The 26,454-nt window shown below is 39.5% G+C and overlaps 2 protein-coding genes across 2 annotated transcripts in view; one reads left to right on the plus strand and one right to left on the minus strand.

Annotated features, from left to right (window-relative positions):
* Positions 1-26,454, plus strand: part of LOC131851934 (uncharacterized) — a 73,692-nt gene that overhangs the window by 6,594 nt on the left and 40,644 nt on the right. The gene's annotated exons all lie outside the window — the stretch shown is intronic.
* Positions 18,286-22,260, minus strand: LOC131851550 (uncharacterized). The gene has a single exon (XM_059202062.1). It carries the CDS (start codon positions 22,258-22,260, stop codon positions 18,286-18,288), a length of 3,975 nt encoding a protein of 1,324 aa, XP_059058045.1.

Raw genomic sequence — 26,454 nt, forward strand, 5'->3', positions numbered from 1 at the left:
GCTACCATCACGATTCTTAGAAGCAGAGCGAAAAGAAAAATAGACATATATTAATGACTTAATTTTAAACTAATTGTAAATATTTATATTACATATTTTTGAAAATACGCAACTCATTTTAATGCAGTTTTCGCCAATAGATAATGTGATTTAAGAGGAAGGTTTACCTATATGTATAATACCTGCGTGTTATAAGTATTGAACAAGCCGAGAAATTGAAAGCATCCGTGCGAAGCTGGGATGAGTCGCTAGTTAATAATAAATAGGGGTTGCTGTCGATAACCTAACATTATTAAGAAACCCTTTAAATTAAACGGTAAAATCGAGTATTCAGCTGGATAGCACGCTTTGTATAAAGATAATGTTTGGATACTTGGTCCACGTCTTTGTGATATTTAATACTTTACCTTATAATACATCTTATTTTAGTAGCATATTGTCCTAACTTGAAATGTCTAGAATTTCATATTTGAGTGATATACACACATAGGTACGCTTTGTTTATTAACTGACACAAAAAGGATGCAATTACAGTATACTATTACTGGGGGAAGGCGATTGTTCATAATGTGGACCGTAGATCCCATTGCTAGCAATGTACCATGGCAGGGAAATCCTCATGATGAATTCTTAATGAATTGTCACGATGGGCTAATTAATCTGACTTCATGTTCATCTTATATCCTAGAAATAAATCGAGCGAAATGTAGACACGTCAAATGTTGAGTTTACCACAACATCCACAGTAGTCAATTTTATTTATTTATTTACTTCGAGCAACTTTATGGGTACCGCATTTCGGAAAACAGTTATAAAAATAATATAAATATAACAAGTGTTCGGATATCAATATCATATCGTTGACGTTTACTTGTAGTTTTATTTTATACTAGCTTTGCTCGCGGTTTATAGCCGTTATTCTCATGGATCTCATGGTTTTTGCGTGAAAGAGTAATGAACATTTATACTTACAAACTTTCACGTTTATATTATTAATTAATAAGATGTGTGTATGTAAAATATAAACATAGAAAGAGACTTGGAATATTAGGAACAGTTGTCAAGACATTGAAGAATAAAACAAAAAGTACAACAATGGAACTAAAAATTTTTTTTTTTTTTTTTTCGGCGGTAGTTGCAAAAGTCAGTAGTGCACTTTTATGTTATTAATATATTTAATTTATAAATAATAGTTATAGTTCTAATTTAACGTTCTACTTACTGTGTTTTGTGTAAATTGTGTCGTTAGTTGTTTGCATTGCATTACATGCACATATAAGGATAGTATTTGTATAGACTGCCGGCTGCTGTTACTTTCACTATCACTCACACACAATTACAATAAAAATGGCCAACATCGCTGAGATTGCCTCTACCCAGAAATCCCTGGAGTCTACCTTAATGAAAGTGATGACTGATTTTGAAAACAGACTAAAGGTGGTAACTCCTCATACCACCGATGTTATACAGCTGTCTACAGAATTTCACGAATTTAAGGATTCTATGAGGCTCGTTCTTAACGTCCTACATCAACAAATTACTTCACTGACACAATCCATAGATGCTGTTGAGACGAGGCACAGAAATAAATTTCTACTTCTGAGTGGTGTTGCTGAGGGTGAAGGTGATCTAGCGTCAGTTGTTACTTCTACTTTAAGAGACAAACTGGGTATGTCTGATTTGAAATGCACAGACATTATTGGGTGTCATCGAATTGGAATTGTGACTGAGGGACGCTGCAGGCCCATTGTGTTTCGGCCCACTGACTCAGTACTTCGTTCTTCAATTTGGTCAAGAAAGACGAAACTAAAAGGAACACAACTTGTTGTATCTGAATTTTTGACTCGACGAAGGCAGACACTGTTTCTTGAAGCTCGCAGGCGGCTGGGCATGAGAATGGTTTGGACTCTGGATGGTCAGATCTTCGGCAAAGATTCTTCTGGTGCGCGTCGACGAATTACAACTATGGAGGATCTGGAAGCGGTGACCTCTAAACTGGACCCCTCTTCATCTTGTAGTAATCAGGATGTTGTTCCTCAACCTGGACAACCTACAGGGAGGACTCGACGTGGTGCAAGACCCAAGCAGTAACTTTACTAGCCCTTCATATAATTATACATTTTTTATTTTTAATATTATCTAGCATTTATGACCGAATTATTGGGTGCCTAGTTCTGTGTCTGTGTATGCTTGTTTATTGTTTGCATACAAACAGTATCTCAGTGCGTTCATGCATGTTTTGTTTGTTAATATACTCAATTTTAATAACAATTATTACGATTATAATTTTATATTTCATATTCCGCAGGTAGTAATTTTATTGCTTTCTTTTTGGGGTAGTCATTACAACTTAAACATCCATATCATAAATATTGTTTGTATTATTATTATTATTTTTTTTTTCTGTTGTTATGTTCTAAATATCCTTTCTGAAAGGCAAAGGGAACTATGTCTGTACAGCCATGTGTGTTTTGCTTGTTTGTCAGTCTAACTGTCATCGGTCATAGTGACATTAATCAATTGTGAAATCTGAATTCATAGATAACGTAAATTACAGACTGGCAAAGAAAGTAATCATATACAGCTATCTGATACACTAAAATTAGGCCGTATATGTATATATATTAGCACTATTTTATTTTGTTACTAGTGTATTTAGTTGTATCTAATATCGGTCATCGTTAATTTTTGAATAATTATATTGATGAACTAACTGTTACCCACGACTTTGGTGCGTGGAATTTAACTTGTATTTTTGTTTTTCTTCTCATTATTGTTAAATTCATTCGTTATATGTAAATTGTGTAACATTTTATTTTAAATATCAGCCGGCAGGATATTGATTAAGTTTAGTTTAAGCATATTCTAAAAAGATTAATTTATATTATTGTTATATATATATATATTATTACTTATTATTATTATAAACATATATACATATATTATCCATGTCGGATAATGATTCTTTTTACTCTGCCCATGACTCGAGCGACAACTATGAGTCATTTGATTCCTCATTAGACGATACTCCTCTTTCTGTTTGTCTCACTAATGAATTCCAACGTTTTTCTCACTGTCTGAAAATTTGTCACGTAAATGCTCAAAGCATACCGCAGCATCACTCTGAATTTCTTAATGTATTCTCTTCTTCTACTGCAGACGCTATTTTGGTATCCGAAAGCTGGCTGAAGCCGTCTATACCCTCTCCTTATTTTTGTCTACCAGGTTACATCTTGATACGCAATGATCGTGTAGATAGAAGAGGCGGTGGTGTAGCCATCTTTTTGCGTAGTGGACTTTCCTATAAAATATTAGCTACTTCTTCTTCTTCTTCTTCTTTAGACAACGCTGAATACTTATTTATTAAATTGTATGTCAAGGGGTATACAGTTGCACTAGGTGTAGTATATTGTCCCCCTTCTCTCGACTGCTTCGTTGAATTGGAAACAATCTTCGAATCAATCATGTCTGAACATGCTCACCACATAATCATGGGCGATTTTAACACCGACTTAATTCGTGATACGCTCAAGTCTCGTAAATTGCGCCACATCGCCGATTCTGTTGGTCTTGAATTATTGCCACTTGAACCAACCCATACCAATAAAGACTGTCCTGACAGCTGGATCGACCACATTTATGTGTCGTCTCCTCACCTCATTCTCACTCATGGTCAGTTTTCTGCTCCAGGATTTTCGAGACATGACCTAATCTACTTAATTTACAACATCAAAGATTTTAAATACACACCGGCTGAAATTAAACTAAGAAATTTTTCTAGAATGGATTTAAATAAACTTCTAAATGATGTTTCTTTAGTCGATTGGTCTCGCGTTACCACAGCACCAACTCTGAATGAAAAGGTTACTTCGTTTAATACTTGTGTGCTTAATTTATTTAACCAGTGTGCACCTCTGCACCGTATTAAGGTTAAAAGACCACCTGCACCTTGGTTAACTAATGGTATACGCATGGCTATGAAAAAGCGTGATTGGGCATTTCGTGTTTTCAAAAAGCATCGCGATGAGGATAGTTGGACTGCATTTAAAAAGGCGAGGAATCTTTGCAATCATATGGTAAGAGCTGCTAAACGCCGCCACATTTACTCCAATATTTTAAACGCGTCACCGGCTAATACTTGGAAGTTTCTGAAATCATTGGGACTGTGTAAACAGACCAGTGATTTTGTTTCAAAATTTTCGTTAAATGAGCTTAATAGTCATTTTTCTTCCTCTACTCTATTAAATAATGTAATTAAGACAGCCACATTAACTGAAATTTCTTCCTGGCCTAATTTGTCAATTGATAAATTTTCATTTTCTTTTATCACTGACGACGAGACTCTCAAGATAATTAAATCCATTAAATCTAACTGTGTTGGTTCTGACGATGTAAGTAGAACCATGATTATGTTTATACTAGAACACGTTGTACCTTTGATTACACACATTATTAACTTCTCTCTCTTTTCTGGTGCTTATCCTGAAACTTGGCTAAACGCTTTTATTCTTCCTCTTCCAAAGGTATCTTCTCCAAACTTCCTAAAGGATTTTAGGCCTATATCTATCTTGCCCTTCCTTTCTAAGATTTTGGAAGTTGTTGTACACAAGCAGCTCACTAATTTTATATACAGTAACAAGTTGGTTTCCTCATACCAATCAGGTTTTCGACCTGGACATAGTACTGCCACAGCACTTCTCAAAATTACTGATGATGTGAGGGAAGGCATGGAGAATTCCAAATTAACCGTTCTTGTCTTGATTGATTTCTCCAACGCTTTCAATACTGTTGATCACGACATTCTTCTTGCTATTCTTTCTTATCTTGGGGTCTCGTCGACAGCTTTTAAATGGTTCACTTCCTATCTTCAGGGTCGCCGGCAGGCTGTTTGCGTCAATGGATTAATCTCTGATTGGTGCGAGTTGGGTGCCGGTGTCCCTCAAGGCGGTATATTATCTCCTTTACTCTTCTCCATTTTCATTAATTTCATCACCACCAACCTCAAATGCTCTTACCATTTGTATGCGGATGATCTGCAGCTCTATTACCAAGCTGGGGTTGGGAGAATTGCCGAAGCTATTGCATGTTTAAACGAGGATCTTTGTCACATACAGAACTGGGCTAGTAGATTCGGTGTGTCTGTTAACCCAAGCAAATGTCAGGCTATTATTTTAGGGAGTTCACGGTTATTGACAAAACTGAACAGTACTCTGGTCCCCCCTATTGTCTTTAACAATAATTGCATTCCTTTCTGTTCAAAAGTTAAAGATCTGGGGTTGACCATTGATAGTAGTTTTAGTTGGGCGTATCATGTTAATGACGTCAGTAAAAAGGTTACATCTACATTGAGAAATCTGTATCGGCTCAAAAACTTCCTTCCGAGTAAAACAAAGATCTTGCTTATTCAATCGCTGGTATTGCCTATCCTTGATTATGCTGATGTGTGCTGCTCAGACATGAATGAAGACCTCTTGAACAAATTGGATCGTTTGCTCAATAATGCTATACGTTTCATTTTTGGACTTCGTAAATATGACCACATCTCTTCTTACCGTTCTCAGCTTAAATGGCTGCCCATCCGACAGCGACGTATCACACGTATCTTGTGTACTCTTCACTCTATACTATACGATCCAAATTCTCCTCAATATCTAAAATCTAAATTTCTGTTTCATGGGGATAACACCTCTCGTAACCTTCGTTCTTGTAGGACCTTGCTTCTTCACATTCCTGACCATCGTACTAACTTCATTTCTTGCTCCTTCGCCATTCAGGCAATTAAACACTGGAATGCGCTGCCCCTTGACATTAAATCTATTAAAAATAAATCTCATTTCAAAGCTAAATTACGGGTTCATTTTCTACGCAATGTGCAATCATAATTAAATTTCTGATTCTCCTTATTTATCTCTTTCTTTTCCGCTCTATTGAACTTATTTTCTGCCTCATACATGGGTAATTTTCCTGTATCTAAATATTTAATCCAAGTATGTATATGTGTATATATTTATTTATGTGTCGTATGTAAATATGTATGTCTAATAATATGTATTATTTTAAAGTTATTACGTAAATGTTTATAAACTATAATGCGCCGCTTACTAACTTCTCTGTTTGCCTTATGGTTGACTGGTAGAGAACGCCCTTAGGTGTTAAGTTCGCCATATGTACATTTATATATTGTATTTGTGCATTAAAGTTTAAATAAATAAATAAATAAATAAAAATTTAAATACAAACTTAGATAAAGAATATATTTCTGATTAGCCACTGTACTGGCGATACAATACTAAGTATAGCTCTGGTAGGTTTGTTACAATAATAGACTATATTTATACATATTTTAATTAGCCACTGTGATATAAGAAGAATCTACAATTCGAGGACTCAAATATATTAAACTTACAAAATGACTTCCGTAGTCATCGTGTGAAGAACGTTGAAATTAGGTTCTTAAGTAAAGAAGCCCATTATAATTAAAACTTGAGTTTCATATATTTTTAGGTTTCATCTTAAGTTAGAATGAGTTATAATTGAAACAAGGTTTTAAGTATTTCAATTAAGAACATTACAAGGATGAATAGAATTGATTGGAAATTTTAAAATTAATTAAGAAAGACTTTTTAGATCGTGATAGTATAGCTAATTTAATTTTTCAACAACTTTGTAGTCATTTCTATTTTACTCCTCCGTGGACGGTTAGAGATCAGGCTGCAGTTGAGAATATTGAGGTTTATAATCTCAATATAAAGAAAAAGAAAAAGTAATTGTTATTTAGTAACGATTGTTTACGAAATAATAAAATATTACATTTTTATATCGACTAGCTTGTTTCTCGAATATGGTAGCAGAGCGGTAAAAAATACGATTCATACATGCAAATCTTCTTCAAAATTACCTCGTTAACACCCATGGTTAACAATTACAGCAATTGGAAATTCCAGAAGAGAGAAAAACTTGTTTCACTATTTTAAAGTCAATCTGTTAAAATTGTTTACTAATTTGGGTATATATGTGTTTAAATTGAAAATATTCCACATGAACATTCAATGCCATGTATGTTTGTCATTTAAGTGGCGTATAGTAGTTAGACTTTGATAAATCTAATAAAAGTTACTTGTAATATAAGTTTTAAGTCTAATAAAAGGTACTGCTTTGTGTATGTCTTATTGTAGAGCTATGTATGTTTGTAGAGCCAATCGACTATCCCACGTTGGGCGCCATTTCACATTACAAGTACCTTTCTAGGGATTAAGTGTATAGTTTGTATCAATAATAATGTACATATAGCACATAATATTATGTTTACCTATACTCTACATATTGTATTACGATAGAAAGTTAAAACTGTTTGACTTCCATCTAGTCTGTTGCTGTTTTCAAGTTTTGTGCAGAGCTTATACTAGGGCCACTAAGAAACAGTAATTTTGTAATTACTTACATAATAAAAATAGAAAATATTTGGACTGAAAATAAAAAAAGGATACTCCTATTCATGATTGCAAATGTTTATACCATGCGAGAATCGAACCTGAAAATATCGGAAATAAGATGTGCACTACGGGACTTCTGATATTATTGTATAGAAAGATATTCGATATTATATTTCTATTAACGCAACTAACACGTACAAAGTTACAAGAAATGCTTAGTACTTAATAAAGATCTAACTTCTTATGAAATCTAATTAACAACAATTTGAATAGGAAACTTAATACTGTTAAAAATGTAATTATTTAATAATATTTGGTGGAATTACTTTTTGCTGAAGGCATTTCTTTTAAAAGTGACTCAATAGCGTGGGAGATGGTCCTTGGAACTTATTACACGTGGAGAGCTTCACGATCTGCCAGTACGAAACAACTTTTTAAGATTTAATGAAATGTTTCAGGGATCAGTTTAAAAACTGCTTTCATTAATCCCTTACTTTTATATTTAAAGCCATTTAAGATTTTAAAACAAATAAATATTAACTGAAGCAATTTTATTTAATATCATGAAATCCGATCAAATTGACGTTAGATATAAACTTTTGTCTCACTCAAATTGTGTTATAGATTTCATGCTTTTTTATATTATATATGATATATATGAATATGATTGCTTGTGAGATGGATTGTGAGAAAGATGATATGGCAAGAAAAGGATTAAATAATGAGATGACTGTAAAACAGGGATGAATGGATGAGACAAACATATTATGCCAACCACAAATGAATGGGATAACGAAGAAGCTGATGATGATGAATGTTCATGCAGTGGTTTTCTCAAGATACTAAAGCATCAAGTTTTTCCAATAAGTACCTAGTAACATTAGTATAACATTTTTTTTTAATCTAAAACAAATTGGTCGACTGTCGACTGTATAGAGGTAGAGTGTTATGGATATCGCATCATCGTGACATTACGGAGGACTAAGCTAGCGTAGCTTGTGATTTCACTGCCATATCTCATCTTTTAACTGAAAAGTAACTTACCAAACGAGTTGCTTGATGGCTTAAATAGACAAGACTTTGGAACCCACCCAGAAGACTTTAGTAATATGCTTTTTATGCAATAGTTTAATAAAAATGTATTGTTATATTAAAAACTTCGAATTTTTAACTCAAGTATAGAGACAATATTGCTCTATGGTGGGCTGTCATATACGTTTATAGTTTTATAAAATAATTTTTTTAACAAAGCCCGCTATTACTCATAAGTAACTATTACACGGTCTATGTTTGAGCGTGTTTTAATTCAACTCTTATAGAGCCCCGATCATTTTGATTGGCATAATGAATCGTTAACTCTTTGATAAACTAAGCCGAGTTGGTAAGCGGTTTCCTTATTAATTTCTCACTTCAATGAACTGATACAGAAAGTACTTTTAAGAACTCAAACGATTCTTTTTAATTTATAGTTTTTGTTTTATATCTAGACATGTTTGCGATCACAAAAGCCATAAAATTAATGTTTTTAAATATGGAAAGTCAAACGGTGAGCTGCGACGTTGTTTTGTTTCTACTAGGTGTGTCCGCGGTTTCATTGAAATCCATTCAGCAGTTTTTGCGTGAAAGAGTAACAAACATCCATCAATCCATCCAACATACAGTCACAAACTTCTGCTTTTATAGTATTCATCGAGATTGTATTACTACATGATACAATTTCAATTTTTATATAATACTGTCTCGGTGGTCGAGCAGTTTAGCATATCGCTTTACTTTCGATGATCGAGGATTCTATTCCTTGCGTGATGAAAACATTTATATTCATGCGTATGATTGTTTATATATATGCATTTACAAACAAAATGTATCTGAATATTTGTATCAGTTGTTTAGTACTCAAGCTAGGGATTAGATAGCTATGTCTTGGGAAAAAATCTTCTTGTACATTGTAGGCCGTTATCAATATTGAGGTATATTTTATAGAAAGTTATCGAGCATAGCATCTTTTGAACTCATTTTTGGGTAAGGTCCAAGACGCTGACGTCTACATAGAAGCCTTGCCTTCTCTATTATGTAAAATTAGAATATACTTATATGTATAATAGTTTTTAAGATATTAACATGATGGTAATTAACTGTAAGTTTCTATTATATTACTAAAATAAATTAAAAATAAAAATTGTATTATGCAAGGATTGAACCCACGACAAGAACGAGGCAGTGCGTTAAACCGTTAAACGTCGCAGTGAGCATTAACGTCATCGTCTACAGAAAACAACGATAAGAATGTAAAAGATTGAAATATTGCAAAGTTAAGGTACTTTTTCGATAATGGAGGTTGTGAGATCGATGGGCTCATCTCGAGTCTGTTTGTATAAGAGCCGAGTTGGAAATTGAAGGGATAAATTAAGATATACATATTAGGGTGAGTTTTCATTGAAACTAATATTATACAGAGGAAATATATTTTTGTTGGTAATGAATATATACAAACAGTATTTAAACGATTTAATACAATATAACCTATGAAACTACAGAAGTAGACTGAAAAAACTTATCTGATGTAGAGTGTAGAAAGCCGTCCACCCACGGTATATTCCAGGTTTGAACCCATAGCAGTGCCCACAGAAAAAGTCGAATCGTCAGTCAGAAGTTGGCTTTCAGCCGCTCCATAAGTCCTTCCTTGGGTTTAGAGTGCCATCTACACTCGCCCCCTATCTGTCAGTAAAGTTGTAAAGATCAGCTGCGGCTAAACAACATTACAATAGTTTGAAAGAAAACCTATTAGTTAAATTTTTATTTATTTTAAATATAATTGAATTGAAACAAAGCGATCTTAGAATTTCAAAACCTAATAATATTGTTCGCCTAAGACTGTAAAGTTGGAGCTGAAATAACAAGATTAATATCAACGCTGTACCAGAGGTTTATAATGTAATATTATACAAGTGAGTTTGTATGTTTATTGTTTATGCATTCGCGCTTCAAATTATTAAACAATAATCATGAAATTTGGTTTATATGTAGCATTTATAACATTTACTCTTATTTTAATTATATTTATATTATGTATCTACAGTTAGGCTGTAAGTCATCGACTTGTTCATTATTATTTTTAATGACTGAAATTTCCTAAGGACTTTTTTTTATATTTTATTTTTAGTATTAAAGGAAACTACGGTCGCTAATGGTAAAAGACATATATTTCAAAATTGACAATATAATCGAACAATAGAAAAATTGATTTTAAATATATATAAAAAAATATAGTAAAGGTCTAAGAAGGTGCGTCGTGCACATTTATTAATCACTGCATTATCCGTCTAAACCACAGACTTGTAAAATCTTTACAAGTCTGATTTGGTTAGTTTTTTTATGGTTGATAATGGAGGATGACGAAATGAACATGAGATCAGGTCAATAAGCCCATCGTGAGAAATTCACCAGGAATTTATCACGGTGGTTTCCTGGGAAACCGCGTAGAGGTCAACTTGACATAGTACATTGATAGCAATGAGATCCAATGGGACCACGCAAAAAATCCCCTTCCCCCAATTAGGAGGTTAAATATATATTTATTATGTATATGTAATGCTTTTTAATAATTAATTCAAATGTAATGTTAAGAATTATAACTAGCAACCAACCTGGTTTAGCACTGATGAAAATTTCACGATTTAGTAATTGTGTTTTGAAAATAAAATACAGGCCATATTACTCGCAGACAGTGTTTTTTTTTATGTGATTGATATGATGGTAATCAAGCTTACGGCCCATCTGATGGCATTACATGCTGTTTTTATGCGACACCCGTGATACTCATGCGTTGCCATTCTAAAGGACTAATAATTATGCTTTTTATATATATTTTGTTTTGACAAAGCACACAGCGCCATTTAGACCCAAGTTAAGCTAAAGCTTGTGTTATGGGGACTAGGTAACAGATACAAATACATACATTATATATTGTTTCGTAAATACATACATAATATACATAGAAAACACCCAGACCGATACAAACAATCATACTCATGAATACCTACAAATGTTTGTGCCGCACGAGGAATCGTACCTGCGACCATCGGAAGTAAGGTGGCGTGCTAAACCGCTAGACCACCGAGGCCGTCAAAATTTAATGTCTTCAATCTAAACATTGCTTACAAAGCAAACTGTTTGAAAGCTGATATAGGCAGAGGTACCCACGCAGACGAGTTTTTACAAACTTTACCACGATGATAATTATGGATATTCCGAGAAACTGACAATTCTTACCAACTTTATAAGGTACTTTCAAGTGTACCATCAAATTATCCACCATGGACCGCCCACATTCATTGACGCCTTCATAAATTCTGTGTCGCGTTGATAGATCTATATTTTCTACTATATGTATTTTTTCTATTTATTTTTGTGATATTTTGTACATTATATTAATACAAGTGATAGTGACAATCACATCGTACTTAAATTAATGCCAGAACAATAACTTAGCTGCATCCGAAGCTGGCAATAATTGGTGTTAATTGAAATTGAAATAAAAATTGAAGTTATAATAAATTCTGTAACGCGTGTATCATATATTATATAATATATTGTATCAAAGAACGGACATCGATATTTTTTATTAAAAAACAAGTGGAGTTACGGGGAACAGCTGAGCCATGAAATATAAAAGTATTTTACAAATAGAACTGGTAGTTTCAGATATTGGTACTAATTAATATGTATAATGTTAAAGGGTTTGTTTGGTAAACTCTTAAATATTATATATTAATATAGATATAAATTACTAGTATGCCGCTCTGATATTTTAATGTAATCAACGTATAGGTATATACTAGAGATGCTCTAAATAGTACGTATTTTATACAAAGTAACGGGTATTAAGTAACTTCTGTACCGAAGTACTGTGTCGGTACTTTGTACTTCTTTTAAGCACTGAGTTACTTCATGTTTAATTACTGCCGTTTGCTTAGGCACTGTTGTTACATAATTACTGTAGTTATTGAAGGCATTCTGGATATTGTAGTTACCTTGTTATTATACTTATGTAGTTATTGAAATCTAAGTTAATGAAGTCAAAATAATTTAAAAATAAATTAGGATAATCTTACCACTTATGCACCAAATAATACTTACTACATACAGGTACAGTATAAGAAATGAAAATATCAATAGTATTAAAAGTAACTAGTAACGTAACGGTACTGAAGTAGCGAGTATCATTTGGTTTAATAACGTACAGGTACTCCATTTGTTAATTATACAGCCCTAATACATACTCCGGCAGTTTTGAACAGAATATTACATTCTGTGTCTTAAGCATTCAAAGAGCACATCTGTTCAACTCAGAAATTGCGACTTTGTCTCACAAGAAATTACCGTGTAAGTATTAATTATTATGCTAATAAATTACGTAGGCACGTTGGTGCTATCTTGATAAATCTCGTAGGTATTGTCACGAGACAAATTTGTCTTGAAATCCTCAAGTTATAACAATTAAACACTTGTCACTCCAATTAAAACTTGGTCGTTCGAAAGCAATAATATTATCTTAAATATAACCTCAGGATTCGGTCCTGGTGGTCCAGCGGTTTACTATCGCACTGCCTTACTATCGCAGTTTCGAATTCTCAGGATGCAAAATATTCATTCTATTCAAATATACACTTCTATTCATGAGTATAATTGTTTGTATAGATTTGGGTTTGTTATTGTTGGTTGGGTTATGTACATTTACACAAAAATATATCTAAGAAGACCATCAGTTGTCTAGTATAGAATAGAATATAATTTTACTGATTCATTGTATTGTGTCAAGCAAAACAATAATTCTATAAAAAATACTGAGTCTATGTGGAATGTGGACCACAACTCAGCATAATGTAAAATATAGTAGTTGCCAGCGCTGATTTTCAGTTGGTAGTTAGTTAGTAATCATAACTCTCTCCTTGGCTTGGGCCTAGATGGCGCTGTGTAAATTGTTCAGGGTTTCCAATTTTTATTTTATTTTTTATTTATTTATTTGAGCGACCAACATGACATACACTATTTTAATTAATTATTTAATTAATTTTACGCCTAATGATGAATATAATGACTATGATGAATGAATGATGAGTAATTAGGCGTATTAGGCGTATCGAATTGTGACTACGGGAAAAGGGGGTACTCACTATAAAATACTAGGTAACGCGCGACGAATTTTAGAAGTTTAAAGTCCTTTTTCGAAAATAATCCATTTTATCACATCAATGAATACATGTTGTGCTGGCCGCTGCCCCCGGGAGTCGGAAGGCGCGTCGGCAGGCACCGAGTCGCTGGTACGCCCGGACGTCAATCTATCCTCCTCGAGGTGAGAGAGTGCCCTTTTCAAAGCACTCCCTACCTGAAGGGCCTCAATCAACGCCGCGGGCGCGTTGCGGGTGAAGGACCAGGTGCCTTTTTATAGGCACCACGATGATTCGTCCTGAGAAGGACGTTTACACGATGCTGATGCGACGGTGACACGATGCGATGACACGATGCGTGAAAAGGGTTGTGACGACTATGCTTGACGATGGCGATGATGGACGGGCAGTAAATGAGAAAACGGTTCTTGTGGTTCAGAATGCAGAGGCGAGGAGAATTTCTTCAGTGGTTGATTTCTTTTCCGGTTGAATTCGCTATTCTGAGGTCAGATTCGCTCTTCAGAGATCTATTTCGCTATTCTGAGGTCAGATTCGCTATGATTTGTAGCGCTTTTGGATGCTACTTATATACGATTTTTTGCTACTAGCCAGCGGACCCTTGGCCGCCCTATTCTCCTCACCCCTTTATACAATTTTTATTATATTTTATCAATCTTATAATTTATGCTTACAATTTGTGCATCAAACGACAATACCATCTTTAATTTACATTTTTATTATGATGTGTGCGCTGCGCGACGTGCGGTTTAGGAATAATTCGCGATTTCGCGGATTGCGCCTTTTATATGACCTCGCTCCCCTTCCCCCTCATATATATATAGCGCGGGAGAGTGAGGTCGCGCACCCGTCCCCAAAACACTGCCCGCGGCCCCCAAGGCCAACGGCAGCTCCCTCGCACAGGACTTCGCATTGGTCGCTCGCTTAGCCAGCACCATCGACCCTAACGAGATTGCCCTTCTGGCCTCCAAGCTCCGCCTGTATAAGGAGTCGCCCCAAAATAGGCTCGCAGCCGTCTGCGAGCACATCGGCGTACTTACCGCCATCCTCAATTTTAACCTGTAATTATGGGTACTCGAGCTCAGAGAGAAAAGCCTCGGTCCGTTCGAATAGCGTTTTTTAACGCGTTCGGATTAAAAAAACAAAAGGAGGAAATCGCCTCCTTTCTCACTGACCACCAAGTCGATATTCTCCTCGTGCAGGAGACCCTACTGAAACGTTCAGTCCGCGATCCTAGAATCGCCAATTACAACTTAGTTAGGAACGACCGCACCGCCTGTAGAGGCGGCGGTACGCTCATATACTATAAACGGTCCCTACATTGTATACCGCTACAAACACCGCCTCTCACTCATATGGAGGCCTCCGTCTGTCTTCTCGGCATGACCGGCCACCGACCGCTCGCCGTGGCATCCGTATATCAGCCTCCCGGCAAACTACTGCTGGAAAGCGACCTACGCGCCCTCCTAGATATCAACAGCGCCACCATTCTGGCTGGCGATTTGAATTGTAAACACACCCGCTGGAACTGCCACGTGTCCACGACAAACGGCCACAAACTAGACAGACTAGCCGACTCGCTCGAATTCGAGATAATCGCCCCGCTCCGCCCTACTCATTATCCCCATAACGTGAACCACCGACCCGACATACTGGACATGGCACTGCTGAGGAACGTAACCCTACGGGTGAGCTCCCCAGAAGTCCATGCCGAGCTTAACTCGGACCATCGACCGGTAACCCTCCTTCTGGGCCCTCCGCCCGACACGCCACTACCAACCAAAACAATAACAGACTGGCAACGACTCGAGAAATCTCTCGAATCGACCGACACACCGATACTAAACCGTATTCCCGACGTCATAGAGTCCACCGAGGACACTCTCATTGCGATCGACTCGCTTACTAACCACCTGCAGTCGGCAGTCAAGGACTGCTCCAGGGAGGTACCAGCGACGGACGACCGTCGCTGGCAGCTTCCCGATGACGTAAGGAGGTTAATAAGCGATAAGAACGCAGCCACTAGAGCGTACGATCGCTACCCCTCCGAACCGAACCGGGTGCGCCTGCGAGCCTTACAGCGTAGCGTTAAGGAGCGCATCGCGCAGATCCGGGACGGCCGGTGGGGCAAGCTCTTAGAAGAGATAACGCCATGCCACACCGCGTACTGGCGCATAGCGAAATCTCTCAAAACCGACCAACAGACAAACGACATGCCCCCGCTAGTCCGACCCGACAACACTATAGCCTTCTTCGACGAAGACAAGGCTGAGTGTCTAGCGTCCAACTTAGAAGCCCAATGCTCCCCCAGCACGCTCCCAGTCGAGGCAGGTCATCTCGAGAAGATAGACACCGAAGTCGAACGCATCGCGTCCACCCCGCCCACCGAATCCCTCTCACCAGTCACGCTTGATGAGGTCAAAACGCTAGTTAAACAACTACCTATCAAAAAATCACCCGGCTCAGACGGCATATCGAATAGATTAGTCAAAAGTCTGCCATCCCAACTTTTGTTATTACTCGTCGCTATTTTTAACGCGGCGCTGTCCAACGCTATATTTCCAGACAGCTGGAAAGAAGCCGTGGTCATTGGCATCCCCAAGCCCGGTAAAAATAAATCCGACCCGTCCAGTTATCGTCCTATCAGCCTCCTCAAGGCTATAGGCAAGCTGTACGAGCGAATCCTCCTCGCCCGCCTAAAGGAGTTTATATACTCTAAAGGCCTGCTCATCAATGAGCAGTTTGGCTTCCGAGCCAAACACTCATGCGTCCATCAAGTGCACCGCATCACGGAGCACATTCACAAAAACACTCTGTACTTCGCCACCAAGTCCCCCAAAGGCGGTACAGGCGTCCTATTTTTCGATGTGGCTAAGGCTTTCGATAAAGTCTGGCACAACGGCTTGATTTACAAGCTTCATCAGTTAGGTGTCCCCGACAGGCTAGTACTCATTGTACGAGATTTCCTGTCGAATCGCTCTTATCGCTACCGTATAAACGGAGCGTTATCCGACCCGCACCCCATACGAGCCGGCGTCCCTCAGGGCGCCGTCCTCTCTCCGATGCTCTACTCGTTGTACACCAACGACATCCCCAAATTCTCCGACTTAAAAGTCGAAATATCGCTGTTTGCCGATGACACGGCTCTCTTTACATCCGCCAAGTCCCGTGCGACAATAGCCAGACGGCTTCAGAAAGCCGTAACGATACTGGGCGAATGGTTCCGTCGGTGGCGCATAGAAGTCAATCCCGAAAAAAGTGCAGCAGTGTACTTTAGCAGGGAATTCGACTCTATGAATCACCCGATCGAACTATTCGGCCAAAACATCCCGTGGGTTTCGAAAACGAAATATCTCGGCGTCACCCTAGATAGGAAACTAACGTTTCGTCCTCACATCAAGCGTGTCCGCGACCGAGCCGCCTTTATACTAGGGCAACTCTATCCCTTTATTAACAAGCACAGTAAAATGTCGCTTCGCAACAAGCTGACATTATACAAGGCTTGCATCCGTCCCATCATGACCTACGCTAGTCCCGTATTCGCCCACATACCCTACTGCTTAATCAACAGACTGCAGGTCATTCAGAATAGGTTTCTGCGTCGAGCCACCGGTGCGCCGTGGTTCGTTCGCAGCGTAGATCTCCACCGCGATCTTAATCTGCCCTCCATCAAGCAGTTTATGAAGGAAGCGTCTCGACGCTACTTCGACTCTGCCCAATCCCACCCTAATCCGCTTATAGTCAGTGCGGTCGACTACGCACCGAGGAGTAATATCCGACATACGCGACAACGTCGCCCGAGGCACGTTCTCATTGACCCCGACGACCCCATAACGGCAGGTAACCTCCCCACGGGCCCACCCGTTCCACCCCGACCACACTTTTACACACACACACGACACCGTCCTCGCCGGCGAAGACGACGACCTCAAACACACAATATCGCGCATTCAACCGGGCGCCTGCGCGCGCCCGGGCGCTCCACACCGGCGCCCCCGGGCGCCCCTCCGATCGATCCCCCGTCCAATTCAAACGGGGATCGAAATTACGACGGCCTGAGCCGAGGTTCGAACCCCTAGTGGTGCCCTCAGACTAAAGTCGTATCCGTCGGGCAGGAGTTGGCCTTCAGCCGCTCCATAAGTCCTTCCGCGGGTTTGGAGTGCCATCTGCACTCGCCCCATAACGTCCGGTGAAGCTGTAAAGGCCAGCTACGGCCAACAGCATTAGAGTAGTCCGAAAAAAAAAAAAAAATGAGGTCGCGCGTCAGTCGAACGAATGCTGCCGCGCAACGCACATTACAATTATTATTACATATCTATAAATGATTACATAATGATACTTTAAAAAGATCCCTTTTATAGTTTATGCCTATGTATTTTAGGATCTATTTCTTATACTATATTCTATTCTGTTCCTATTTATTTTCAGGGGATTGAAACCACAACCATTATAATCATTTATTTGTCATCTTATCCTATATATCCAAGCATTTTCGTAAATAATAACATAAAGTACTTAAATCTCTATAAACTTATCCCTATCAAATCTACTATTCTTAAGGTGTTACTATGTAACAATTGTACTATTTATAAATTTGCTATATCTAATCGACTTATTTCTACAATCTATGACTATACATAATCTTTAAGCGGTGGTCCGGAACATTATTCTCCCGCCGCTGCAGCGGTCGTCGAGGGCGCTGCAGGAGCCTTGTCTGGTTCCGGAGCCCGCTCTTCACTATCAGCAACTCCCGTTGGCAGGACCACGAGTCGTTTGGTTGGCCTCCTCAGCACGCCATTCTTGGTCTGGATGTCGGCCACTCGGATGACGCCGTCTGGGCCGGGAAACACTGCTATTACTCTCCCGCGCGGCCATGTGTTGCGCGGGAGATTGGAGTCGACGATCAGGACTAAGTCTCCGATGCGCAGAGGTTGCCCCGTGCCGCGGGGCTCCCGCCGGTGTTGAAGTTCCGGTAGGTACTCCCGGAGCCATCGGCTCCAGAAGTGGTCTGCTAGCCGCTGCGCTCTCTTCCAGTGACTCCGGCTATCGATATCGGTGTCTTCAAAGCTTCCCGGAGTTTGCACTTTGCCCGATCCTCCCAGTAGAAAGTGGTTAGGCGTGAGGGCTTCTTCGTCGTCCGGTTCAGCGAGTGTCACGTGAATGTTGCCGTCCTTGTCTTGCACTCTCCAATACACGGCGGCGGCGTAGGCGTTCTCGCTTGCGTCTACGAATGTGTGCAGTTCCCTGGATGACGCGCTGCTCAGCTCCGGGTGACATCGTGGCACGTTGATATGGCGTAAATTGACTAAGTGCTGTGTCCACTTCGTCCAGTCTTCGGCTAACTTCTCAGGCAATTTCTCGTCCCAACCGATGCCGATTCGCCATGTTTCTTGTAAAATGCCTTTCGCTTGCACGGTGACGGGTGATGCTAATCCTAGTGGGTCGAAGAGAGACATGACCGTCCGGAGGGCTTCTCTCTTCGTCGGTGTGCGACTTCCGTTGACTATCTCTTGCGGAATTCGGGCCATATTTAAGTTGAAGCCCAATGTGTCCGTGGCGGGCCTCCATGTGAGGCCTAATATTTTCTCTTCTTTGTCGGCTCTATCTATGGAGACGGTCCTATCTTCTATTCTTGTGCTGTTGTATTTTTCTTGTAGTTGTGGGCTGTTCGATGTCCACTTCCTTAAATGGAATTTTGCTTTCCTATGTACGGTGTCAACTTCATGGGTGATTTTCATAGCTTCTTCCTCCGTTTGGAAACTTTGAAGGTAATCATCCATATAGTGGTTATGGATAATTGCGTCGGCTGCTCTTGGATATTGTTCCTTGTGTTGTTCTGCGTTGTGGTTCTTGATGTACAAAGCGATGCACGGTGAGCAGGCGGCGCCGAAGATCACTGCCTTCATTCTATATTCGCGGGGTGGTCCCTCCCGCCGGTGTTGTCGCCACAGGAACCGCAGGACATCTCTATCTTCTTTGTTGATTTCTATTCGTAGAAACATTTCTTCTATATCTGCGGCGACGGCTATTGGATGTTGTCTGAATCGCATTAACACCCCTGGTAACGATTGAAGTAAGTCCGGACCGGTCAGCAGATGATCGTTGAGTGACGTCCCCCTGGCGCGAGCGGCTGCATCGAAGACTGGACGAACTTTCCCCGGCTTAGCTGGATGAAGCACGGGAAAGTGCGGAAGATACCAGGTGCGGGCGTCCGATGGGGTGGTGGCGGCTTCTTCTGCGTAGCCTTTTTCTATTAGGAGCGCTATTTGTCGCTCGTATTCTTCTTTCAGCTGTGGATTCCTATCTATTTTCTTCTCTGTGCTGTACAGCCTGTTGAGCGCCGCATCGTAGTTGTTCGGCAACTCGACTTTATCTGTTTTCCACAGTAGCGATGTACTATATCCCCCATCTGGCAGAGCGCGAGTCTTCTTCTGTAGTATCTGTAGTGCTCGCTCTTGAGGGTCGGCGCGTGTCTTTCTTGGCAGCACGCCTAGTGATTCTATAGAGAAATATCTTCTTAATTCCTCTTCTATTCTATCCTCGGCCCCCTCACGTATATGATATACATGGTGGACTTGATGGCCGAGACTGCGAGTGGACGCTCCATGCAGCACCCATCCGAGCGGAGTTTTCGATGCGACTGGTTGTGACGAAGATCCTCGGCGAACTTCTATGGCCAGTAACAGTTCCCAATTGTCTTGGCCGATGAGGATCGTTGGTGTGGCGTCGTGGTAACACAGTATCTTCTTGATGCCAGCCAGGTGTTGACATCGTCGGATATCTCTTTCTTCTATTTGTTGTTTGGCGAGTTTGAGTCCCTTCATTGTCCTGGCGGAGATCTCATACTCCTCTTCTGAACCGCATAACGTTAGAGTTACGCGTCTCGAGCTATTTGTTCGAACCGTTGCGCCGGCCAGTGCTTCTATTTTCAGTGGTTCTGTCGGCCCCTCCGCGCCGACTCTTGTGGCTATTTCCTCATCTATGAGGGTGACGGTAGATCCATCGTCGAGGAGGGCGAAAGTGTCGATGCTGGCCCGCGGTCCGACTATTTTCACCGGCAGTATTTTGAGATAACTGCGCGGTGAACGTGTGAGCGAGACGCCTGTCGATACTGTTGCTGTCTCTGTCTTCTGTGTCTCGCTCGTTGCCCTGTAGTGCAACAATTTGTGATGCATACGTGGACAGTCATCTATTCCGCAAGTCTTCGTCTTGCAGTTATGTGTCTGTGTTCGATATTGTAGGCATCGGAAACACAGACGTTGCGCCTTCGCTATTTCCCAACGCCCGTAGCTATTTTCTTTCTTGAATTTTTCACACTGTTGCGCCGCCGTGTGCGAATTTGATTTGCACACGGGACACGTTGGCTTGTGGCGGGGTGGGCTGTCCGTCTTGCTCGCTGTATGTGTTCGCTGCGGACGGATTTGAACACGACGACTTTCCGACGGCTTCGGTTTGTCGTCCATGCTTGCTATCTTCATGGGTTCGGCGCTTACGCTATAAATTTCAGCTTCTATCTTCACGAAGTTGTAGTACTGTACTAAATCCGGTACGTCTTCGTGGGCTTGCTGCTGGCAGTAAACATACCACCTATGTCGAATGTTCGGCGGTAGTTTTTCTATTAATAACTTCGCCACTTCCGGGTTGTATAGAAAGTTGATCTTCTTCAACGTCTTCAATGACACGATGCTATTCTTGACGGCTGTGGCGAATCTGCAGAACTCCCCCGGTGTGTCCTTCGGTGGTGGAAGACTCCGCAGCTTTGCTATTTCGACTTCTGCTATGTTGTTCGGTCGACCGAAGGTGAGCTCCAACTCGTGCATGATCTCTTCGGCCGGCGTGTTTGCTATTAGGAGGCTCTTCATTGCTGACCTAGCCTCCCCTCGTAAGGCTCTCCGGAGCCTTTCTATGTTCTGCGACGGCGTTAGATAGCCCGCAGATTCTTCGTAGGCTGCCTTGAAGGCCAGCCAATCTGTATGCGCCCCGTAGAACGGTGTGAGTTCCCCTCTATACTGTGCTGCTAGGGGACCCGACGTTGACGCTTGTGGGTGCGGCGCGACGGCCGCTAGCGACGATGTAGTCGCCCTGACGATTTCGGTCACTGCAGTTGCGAGATCACCAACTTGAATGGTATCTGTGGGTGCCAATCGTTGGTGAGTTTCTATGGTACCCCGAAACGGCTCCTCTATTCTCGCCGGTGTGGGCCTCTTCGGTGGATTCGGTGGTGCTTCTGGTGGAGGTGGTGGTGGCTCGGACCGCTGCTCGAGCCATTCGACGACCCTATTGTGGCCGTCTTGCGATGCTGGTTCCGACGGTTCTTCGTCTTCTTCTCCGAAGGCTTCCAGTCGGGCTAGCTTGGCCTCCGCCAACTGTAATCGATAGCGAATGACCTCTTCTCGGGCGATAGCGATTTGTTGCCGTCTCTCCTTTTCTCTATCGGAGAGCTGTGATCGCGCCGTTGTTTGTTGAACGACGGTTTCTTCGACGTCTTGTGTCCCTTGTGGCGACCTCGGCGGTATGCTATGTCGAATAGGGAACGGGTTTTCCCTCCGCGGTGGGTCTGGGACCTGTTCTGCATCTGTTTGATGCTCTTCTGTCTTCTCCTCTTGCATTTTGCCAGTTCTGCTTCGTGTGACGGGCATCTTCTATTCTTCTTGATCCGGCTCGAAGGACCAGCAGATGTGCTGGCCGCTGCCCCCGGGAGTCGGAAGGCGCGTCGGCAGGCACCGAGTCGCTGGTACGCCCGGACGTCAATCTATCCTCCTCGAGGTGAGAGAGTGCCCTTTTCAAAGCACTCCCTACCTGAAGGGCCTCAATCAACGCCGCGGGCGCGTTGCGGGTGAAGGACCAGGTGCCTTTTTATAGGCACCACGATGATTCGTCCTGAGAAGGACGTTTACACGATGCTGATGCGACGGTGACACGATGCGATGACACGATGCGTGAAAAGGGTTGTGACGACTATGCTTGACGATGGCGATGATGGACGGGCAGTAAATGAGAAAACGGTTCTTGTGGTTCAGAATGCAGAGGCGAGGAGAATTTCTTCAGTGGTTGATTTCTTTTCCGGTTGAATTCGCTATTCTGAGGTCAGATTCGCTCTTCAGAGATCTATTTCGCTATTCTGAGGTCAGATTCGCTATGATTTGTAGCGCTTTTGGATGCTACTTATATACGATTTTTTGCTACTAGCCAGCGGACCCTTGGCCGCCCTATTCTCCTCACCCCTTTATACAATTTTTATTATATTTTATCAATCTTATAATTTATGCTTACAATTTGTGCATCAAACGACAATACCATCTTTAATTTACATTTTTATTATGATGTGTGCGCTGCGCGACGTGCGGTTTAGGAATAATTCGCGATTTCGCGGATTGCGCCTTTTATATGACCTCGCTCCCCTTCCCCCTCATATATATATAGCGCGGGAGAGTGAGGTCGCGCGTCAGTCGAACGAATGCTGCCGCGCAACGCACATTACAATTATTATTACATATCTATAAATGATTACATAATGATACTTTAAAAAGATCCCTTTTATAGTTTATGCCTATGTATTTTAGGATCTATTTCTTATACTATATTCTATTCTGTTCCTATTTATTTTCAGGGGATTGAAACCACAACCATTATAATCATTTATTTGTCATCTTATCCTATATATCCAAGCATTTTCGTAAATAATAACATAAAGTACTTAAATCTCTATAAACTTATCCCTATCAAATCTACTATTCTTAAGGTGTTACTATGTAACAATTGTACTATTTATAAATTTGCTATATCTAATCGACTTATTTCTACAATCTATGACTATACATAATCTTTAAGCGGTGGTCCGGAACACATGTCAAAGTCAAATTTTTTATCTTAATGTTATTGTTTACTATTGACTTATAATTTTGTACCTGACGAGCTAAATATAATCTGTTTTAGATGGCAAATATATATAACTATATATATAACTATTTATATTAATATCCATGATTCATTCATTCATGATAAGTTACAATAATTCTTTTATATGTACAATACCACCTTCTTTCAGGTTAATTTCATTTTACAACAATACTTCGACCTACGCCATAATCGCTTGACCCCGTTTCTTCAAGAATATAATGTTCTCGTCCAGAATCAATTGTGTTGAAACAAATTGAAAGATATTGCTATGGCTTTTTATTAAATAGATTCTACTGGTTAACTACTATATTGTTTATTTGTTTATTCAATCAATAGGAAATATAGTAATGTAATGATATGTTACTGTGTAGTAGGTACAAGTAAAAATGAATGCTGTAAATATAAATAAAATTGAAGTGTCTGTTTGTAATATTGGAATAACAGTTTTTTACTACATGCTCATGAATAAATACGGTACATACAATAAAATAATATATTATTACAATTTTTGTCTGTCTGTCTGTTTGTTCCGGATTTTTTGTAAATACATACATATATGTATATATAGACCTATACAAACTCTCATGAATTAAACAAAACTAATGTTTGCATCGTGTGAGGAATCAAATCCCCAACCATCGTAAATTAAAGTGTGCTAACTGCTGAACCACCGATGTCATCGAGATTATGTTTAATATTGGTCGCTTGAGCCGATGTGGGAATTCTAGTGGTGCTTTCAGATCTAAGTCGTTCAGGTCAGGCAGAGGAGTTGGCTTTAAAGCCGCTCTTTATGTCGCTCAGCCAACATCATTTGAAAAGTCTAAAAAAAGCATATTTTTATATGGAAAATATTAATAAATTGTCATATTCGTTTTGTATTTAAGTACGTCTAGCACTCATAACGCAAGCTCTGCTTCATTTCCAACTGAATGGAACCGTGAGTTTTCTATAGGAAATATATTTAACAATTCAACTTTGTACATAATCCGAGGAAAATACATAATACACAGATATTTATATAATCTCTCACAAACACTGAAACTATTTCGGGATAAATAAATTTACATCAACTTTATTAGTTACAAGATCTCTATTTTTAGACCAAAATTCTAGTAGAACATTTCAGAAGCGAGCCGATAAAATGTATCTTAGATATTTACTTTGCAAATAAAGGTCAGACCCAGCTGTCAGCGCAGGGAGCGGGTAATGAAGCGGGCTTTGTATAAGAAAATGGACGGGTCATTATTGACGTAAAGACAAAGATAATTAAATTTACGAAAACACAATTCTAATTAGTGGCTAATGAATGTAATTTAATATTTCATTTAATTGTTTCTCCTAATTATGAATAATTCGACGTAGCAGAAAGACCAAGTCAGTTGTAAATTGTAACCCGTATTCCAAATAATTTAATACATCAAATGAGACAAGAGTAAAAAACAAAAGCTAGTAGATAAAAATAAATTTATTTCTAACAGTAGATACAAATACGTAATGGTGGATTTACTTTGTTTCGGTCGACGTAAAATTTGATCCGCCCTATTCTTAGAATCAGTCGCCTAGGGGCAAACTGTATGAAATTATAAAGGTTTATTTAGATGTGTTACGGTCGAGACGGTTTCATTCGAGTGGAAAGTTAAGGCCGGGCTGGTACCTTAAACCCATGTCTTGAACAAGAATAATATTTTTTCATCCGATTGAAAAAGGAGAAGAAATTATCCATTTGAATATATTCGTCTGATATCTTCATTGGTTATTCTTAACCTGACCATGATGATCATTACATGAAAATCCTAAAAAAATTTAACCTCGTACGAAAAAAAGAAATATAATATACTGAAATATTAACTGAATTTGTATTTTGAGTAAGATTTGTGGGTTGCAATATCATCTAAATAGAAGTCCTAAAATGTCCTATTTTGTCAAATAGGACATTTTACTGGCTAGCTGGTATGGTTGGTGTCCCAAAATCTCATAAGAATACACTATTCATTCTGAATACTACCTGAGTGCTTATGTTAAAAAAAATTACAGCTTACAGAAACTAATAAACAAACTCACCTTTGCAACGTGCAATATACAGGTACCCGGTTGCCATTTATAAAAAAGTTAGTTCATCAAAAGTTCTCTCATAATGTTGGATTTTGTGCGATGCTGTAATTGCGGAGTGGAATAATGTCGCAAAGCGTATTTATAGTTCCCATTTAGGGGTCGGACGGAATCCTACGTTGGGCTCCAAATTACAATCGCAATTTGTGCGAATAACTTACGTGGCAATTGTTAACATCCTGTTACTTTTCCAGATATAAAATTTTAAAATCGAGATTATTTTATTTGTAAATTTAAAGGTTATAATTAGTATATTTTGCTAAACTTTGATAAATTACAACAAGTCAAATCAGAGAAACGGTCGCTTAAATTTTAATAAGTTTTCGCATCATCTATATACAGCAGTGGACATCTTCCGGGCTGCGATGATGATGATGATGATTCTTATCAAATTGTGGGCATGTCAAATGTTGCATCGTCATTGCAAGATTTGACATGCCCATAATTTGGTGATAATAAGCGCTTATTATTTTATATTTTACCGCATATATACTTAATATAAAGTTTTCAAAGTATATACATTTCCTTTTACAGGTTTAGTCGAAAGTTACATATTATATATATGAGTATGCATGGATAAAAAGGCTATGGTCGGTGTTTTATGCTCGGGAATGTTCACCAATCCTGAGCAAAAAACATCGCTTTACTGGTACTACCGGTATCACGGGCGTCCCATGATAACGTGATGTCCGCGGTGCTATTCATTTTTAAAAGCGACGTTTATCATCAGGTATGCTATTAGCTTACTTGTTATTTTTATATTCTATATATTACATAAAATATATCAATAATGTAATCCAAATTTCTCTTTCAAGTCCCACATT

This window comes from Achroia grisella, unplaced genomic scaffold, assembly GCF_030625045.1.
Source record: "Achroia grisella isolate CSIRO2021 unplaced genomic scaffold, CSIRO_AGI_Agris_v1 utg1174, whole genome shotgun sequence".
Lineage (NCBI taxonomy): Eukaryota > Metazoa > Arthropoda > Insecta > Lepidoptera > Pyralidae > Achroia > Achroia grisella.